Source organism: Cynara cardunculus (assembly GCF_001531365.2).
Source record: "Cynara cardunculus var. scolymus isolate 2C chromosome LG 3, CcrdV1, whole genome shotgun sequence".
Taxonomy (NCBI): domain Eukaryota; kingdom Viridiplantae; phylum Streptophyta; class Magnoliopsida; order Asterales; family Asteraceae; genus Cynara; species Cynara cardunculus.
The window spans coordinates 14281702-14287511 of NC_037530.1; the positions used below are offsets into that span (position 1 = coordinate 14281702).

The 5810-nt window shown below is 34.5% G+C and overlaps 1 protein-coding gene across 1 annotated transcript; it reads right to left on the bottom strand.

Annotated features, from left to right (window-relative positions):
* Positions 1-563: 563 nt before the first annotated feature.
* On the bottom strand, positions 564-4817 carry LOC112509417 (ubiquitin-fold modifier-conjugating enzyme 1). Its single transcript, XM_025114361.1, has 3 exons — positions 4389-4817; positions 3352-3413; positions 564-880 (listed from the first exon to the last, which is right to left on the bottom strand). The coding sequence occupies exons 1-3, from the start codon at positions 4719-4721 to the stop codon at positions 751-753; spliced, it is 525 nt and encodes a 174-aa protein (XP_024970129.1). The 5' UTR covers positions 4722-4817; the 3' UTR covers positions 564-750.
* Positions 4818-5810: the final 993 nt, after the last annotated feature.

A 5810-nucleotide genomic window follows, 5' to 3' on the forward strand; every position in this document is an offset into this window, starting at 1 on the left:
AGAAGTAAATTTTGCTTTAACCTATTGTGCAGTTTCATAATGTAAATATTTGGGGTTGTTAATGATGGAATCTAATAGACACCTTTGGTAGTACGGTAATAGCATCTAAATGTGTTACATATGGTCAACGAGTTGTTTAACACGGTGCAAGGGGAGCACACCCCAAGAGTTAAAGGACAAGGTCCCATGAGTGTGTTTGGTACTGAAGACCAATGGGACAAAATAGAAACTTCTCCCGCGTATGGTGTAATATTAGACTAGGACACGACACGGACTACGTAGGATAAAAATGCATATTTGTTGTCGCAACAAAATAGGTGGAACATAAATAGGGAGATGGATAAATTACTAAACTATCCATGTCAAATTAAAACACTAAGATCTTACGCAATTCTTTTACCCGCCTAACTCACTCTAATCTGTCCAGTCTGTCATGTCCTGTCCTGTCCTGGTGAAAGACCACATGTTCATCCAACCCCAAGAGGCAGATGGATCCATAGAATCGGGTCGATCAACAAACCTGTGTCCTGACCCATAACTAAACATAAAATGCAAAGTCTATACACGAAAATAATGACATAAATTCAACTAGAACACTATTTCAACATCCACAGTATAACTTTAAACCTTTTCTTTCAATCAGGATCATATATTGCACAATTAGTCCATGATATTTGCTTATTTCGTTCAGCCAAACCACAACTTACTTAGAAAGTGAGAGTGAGAATTCTGGCGACAAGAAACAACATACTATGGCTCACTGGTTGAGACTGCATCGTCTTTATGCTTGATCATGCCAGAATCCACCAGAATTGGTATTTCTGCTGCAAGCCATGGTGCAAGCCCCAAACAAAGAGCATGTGCTATACCAAACCTAGGCCTGAAACACACACATATTAGTTGAAACTCAGATTATATGAAGAAAACAACAACTTCCGATCATGGTTTTCAAAATCGTTTGAGGCATACGCCTCAAGGCGAGGCAGTCCAAAACCGCTCATGAGGCGGCGCCTCATGGTCCATGGACGAGGCTTAAGCCTCAATTGGTGAGGCGGTGCCTTGAGGTGTGAGGCGTTTCTGAGGCGCACGCCTCTCCAAACAACATTTTTTTTCTTCTTCATTTCTTACTTTTTCCTCTCTTGAAGATATTCATCTCAAAAGCCAACCCAAAAAGTAAGTTCTTTTTAGTTTGCGTCCACATTTTTAGTTTATGTATAATGTATTATATTATATTACATATATTTCAGTCAAGTATATATGTCCTATATCATGTATAATGTATTTTCTATATGTACAATGTGTTATGTATGTTTTTTTGTATATTTTATGTTTTTCTGTATTATTTTTATTTTCTGTTTTCTATATTATTTTCAGTTTTCTGTATTATTTTTCTCTTTTCTGTGGATTTGGAAGATGAAAGTGATAGTGATTATGTGGAGCTATACAACTTGATCATGCTACGGGGAACTATAAGTTGTAGATTGATATGTTTTTAGACGTATAACTAGTATTTATGAATCTATGACGTTTAAAGTTTGGTATGGAATTATATTTTGGTTACTATTAATATTTATGAATTTTATTTGTTTTACGCTTCACAGGGTGAAAGAAAAATGCCTGGAGTCCCAATTCCACTTTTTAAAACCTTGCTTCCGACAAGTTAAAGGTAAGATATGGATATAAGTTGAGGCATCAACTTTGGACAAGTTGGTAATGGTTTTGTTCATCCATTTTTCATTATCATTTTGTGAATTTGGAAAACGGATTTTTGCAATTGTTTACAGTCTCAGGCACTGGAAACTATTAGATGGCTGATAAATTTTGAAAATTTGAAAGCACCGAATCTTTTAAGGGTTTTTCAGTAGTATGTCTCAAGGAAAAGATTTATCATATACTTGGATTCTCACAATCACATCAACTACGTCATCTCTATTCAAATGAGGTGGGATCTTACAAAACTAAGTTTCATATAGTTGGTGTCATTTGTTTTTAATTAACAAACGATGACATTCTTTCAAATTATTAACTAATTGAACTCCGTTAATCTTTACTTCAAATTGTTAATTTAAATGTCAAATAGACATATAATCAAGGGATATTTGACTGATCTAAAATGGTCAATAATGCTGGTACCCTCAAGGTGCCATGCATGAAGTCATGAACATATTATGTGAACTCGAATCATGAAAAGAATTGCAAATATTTACATTAGCGTAACGAGGTTGGCATGTCAAGACAAGTCTAATAATGTTATAATGCCAATTCTAGACATTCCTGAAGTGAGTTCAATTTTAATTTTATGAATCCTGATGTCATTGACAAACCACCTTATGATTTTATCAAAATTAAATGCAACTCAGGTTTTCATTTCAAGAGATGATATGATGGCAATCAATGACAAACTAAGCTTCATACAAAATAATAGCAATTAGAGAGTGAGAACTACTTTTTTGTTTCGCTCACAGCATCACAAGGCACAAGAGAAGATTTTTTTGCCACTTGGCGCACCTGTGCACAATTCACGATATGTCGAGCATCAAATGGCCAAGGCACAAAACAATATGGTGCATGGGTCTTTGTTGCAACAAACAAGCTCTGGAAGGCAGTTTTTATTATTGTCAGGGACTTAAGTTTACAAAAAAAAAAATTCTAACCTTTACTTTTTTCATGTATTGCACGAATTCAAACTTTTCATTGCATAAAGTCCTCACAGAGGCTTGTTTACTTGTACTTTAAACATCTTCGACAATTACATTTTTATCTATAAAATTTATACAAACATTTAACCCTTACTCCACTCGTGTTGCTAGGCTTTACTTTTGCTCATATACATTGTTGTTTCTTTTATAATTGTGGTTGTCCAAGCCAGCATGTGCACCTCAACTAATCTCATGGGGCCATGAAGTTAACAACTGGGCAAACCAAAAATGCCCCTAAGGGGGGTGACCAATGAAGAGCAAACCCGAAGCCTTACAAGTTCAACTATCCTCAATGGTTTATATAAATTGTTGTTATGTAACCTTAAATAATGTTTATTTGACAATTGACATCCACCATGAGCATGCAATGGTCTCAAGCACCTTGTTTTTCTTCAATCGGTTTAGCTACACCACCAAATAACTCAAAAAAAAAGCATTGATAGCTTATGTCATGAATCAGCTGTAGGTAACAGAGCTGGTTACCAAAGCATATTCTTTATGACTTGATTAGTGCTAGTTACGGAAACATGTTTTTCTGGTTGTCATCAACTTCACATTCTATGTGAATTCTATATATGAATAGTTACTTCATTTATAGACCCAATAAATCGATAAAGTAAAACTTAAAGAGAGGTGGAAGTAACATTCTTACGAGTTTTTGGCCCAGAGTGGCTTGAAATGCACCGTTAGGCAAATCTTCCCCCCTCTATACATCTGTAACCGAAAAATACATGACATAAACATCCATTTAGTGAATAGCAAAACATATCTTCATTAAGCATATAATGGATAGGATATAAATTCAAACAAACAATAAATGAGACGTAGATTTTAGCAACTTTCTAGAAGCAAAAATTTTATGATCAGCATGACTCTATATGTAAGTTACTACAGCTGCAAGCTTTTCCCCTGAATTTGAAGAAACTCAGAGCAAAAGTTGGATTAAAAAGGAATAGGTGAAATTCATTGCCATCAAAATGCTGTCATTTTAGCACAGTCGGCTAAGACCAAAAGTGAGTTTGTTTATGCATATATATTCATAGCCACAAGATTTGTTGTTAATTGGTATATCTGGCATTCTTGTTAAGCAAATACAGTAAATTTCACTGGAATATGTAACATTTAAGACATCATTTCTGAAAACAGACATGAGGTGTGGAATGGAATTGCAGCCCAATTAGTTCAGTGTTAAACTGATTTTGCTCCAATGCCGACTTGTAAGACTAGGAATTGAAGTCCCAACTAAAACATAACTCCATAATACCACTACTCAGCAAGCAATCCTATAAAGAGTCATTTCAGCTACTCAGAAGATACAGATTTTGATTCAAATGTAATAAAGATAACTTAAGACAGTCATGGCAGAATTGAAAGAAAAAGCTCGATCATTTTCCCAAGTTCTCAATTCTGTGGGTCCGTCTTCATTCCTCCTGATTGGACTCACTTAGTAGCTTCATTTCTAAATGATATAAGTTTAAAAACAAATTGGACTGTGCAAAGCGTAAAATTCACGTCAACTGAAAGTTGAAATTGGTCATATTAACTAATACTCAAGATTTCGAATTTAAATATAAACAATCAAAATCATCGAACAATCAGCCATAAACTCAAGTTACTGTAAGATCTTCAAAAAATCCGAATTAATAGCATAAAATGATAAATTTTATAATCTTCGATTTGTTTACGAACCTTGTGAGTCTTCCCATCGAGTTGTGGCAGTTCAAGTTCCGGAGCTGTGGCAGGGTAGGTCACCGGGATATCAAATTGGAGATCAAATTCATACTTGAGCAAATTATGCACATACCAGCACTTTCCAGTCCACCGTGTTCCTTCAGGATTAGCAGCGGAGATACGAAACCAATCGTTGTCTCTGGATTTGTTCATTGAAGTATATGCAATCAAGGCTTTGTATTCCTCCTTCAGCCGCTGCGTCCACGCAGCACCATCGCGAGGGCCGGCTTTCACTGTTAGAAGAGGGATTTGGGTCAATGTTGACTTCGTGGTCGGATCCCATCCCTCCATTGTCGTTGCAGATTCGGAGCTCTAACCCTAGAGAGAGAGAGAGAAAGAGAAAGCAAAGGACAATAATCCCTCTGCAGTTTTCGGTTATGAACCGGAAAGTCCAACCTTTCCTCGGTTCAGAATTGTAAGAATATATTCTTTCAATTAATTTATTGAATAAAGTGAATTTAATTTATTAAATGGAGTGAACTGTGGATTTGGTGCTGTGTTTTGATAATTTCTTTTATCAAGGTTTTTTATGGTATGTTTATTGTGAATTTAGTTTTTACTGTATTTAATTGGTTTGGTCTATGATAGCTTTGGCTAACATTTTCATTGATTCTGTTAAATTAAAAGGGCATTTTAGCCTCTCTTTTTTAACACTTTATTTAGTCATTATTTGTAGTTAGCACCGGATAATTTCTCGCATAAGTATATATAAGATAGAGAAATAGTTTTATAACTTTTACAGGTAAACGGCAAACGAGTTCATATGTGAACTCATGTGATACACATATGAACTATATATTCATATGTGAATCCGTTAATTAGTTCACATGTAAACTATTTAACTGATTTATATACGAACCCACATGTTCATATATGAATCAGTTAATATGTTCATATATGAATCAGTTAATTAGTTCATATGTGAATCAATTAAAATAGTATATGTGAATTACATGAGTTCACATATGAACATATAATTCATATGTGAATCACATATGTTCATATATGAATCAATTTGCCACATATTTGTAAAAGTTATGAAATTACTCTTTATTTTTTGCATAGCTGCAATTTTTGACCAAACAAAGCCATAATTATTGACCAGTCAAAGTCGCAATTTTTGACCAGTCGAATCCGATCTTGACCGTATGAAGGACTGAGATCATTTCATTACTTCTAAAACATTTACCAGTTCTCAAAATAACTGTTGGTGTTATACATATATATATATATATATATATACATACATAGAGAGAGAGAGAGAGAGAAAGAAAGTCAGGTTCAAACGAGAATGATACATATTTATGAAAATAAAGGGATAGATCTCAACCACTTGTTAAATCAAATCAAAGGCTATAAACAGAGATGGCAAAATCAGTA

Excerpts from the sequence above, each read along its gene's own strand:
- LOC112509417 (XM_025114361.1), bottom strand. The coding sequence starts at position 4,721 with ATGGAGGGATGGGATCCGACCACGAAGTCAACATTGACCCAAATCCCT. Across the intron at positions 3,414-4,388 it reads TCGATGGGAAGACTCACAAG|ATGTATAGAGGGGGGAAGAT; the intron begins GTTCGTAAACAA and ends TTTCGGTTACAG. Across the intron at positions 881-3,351 it reads CCACTCTGGGCCAAAAACTC|GCCTAGGTTTGGTATAGCAC; the intron begins GTAAGAATGTTA and ends TGTGTGTTTCAG.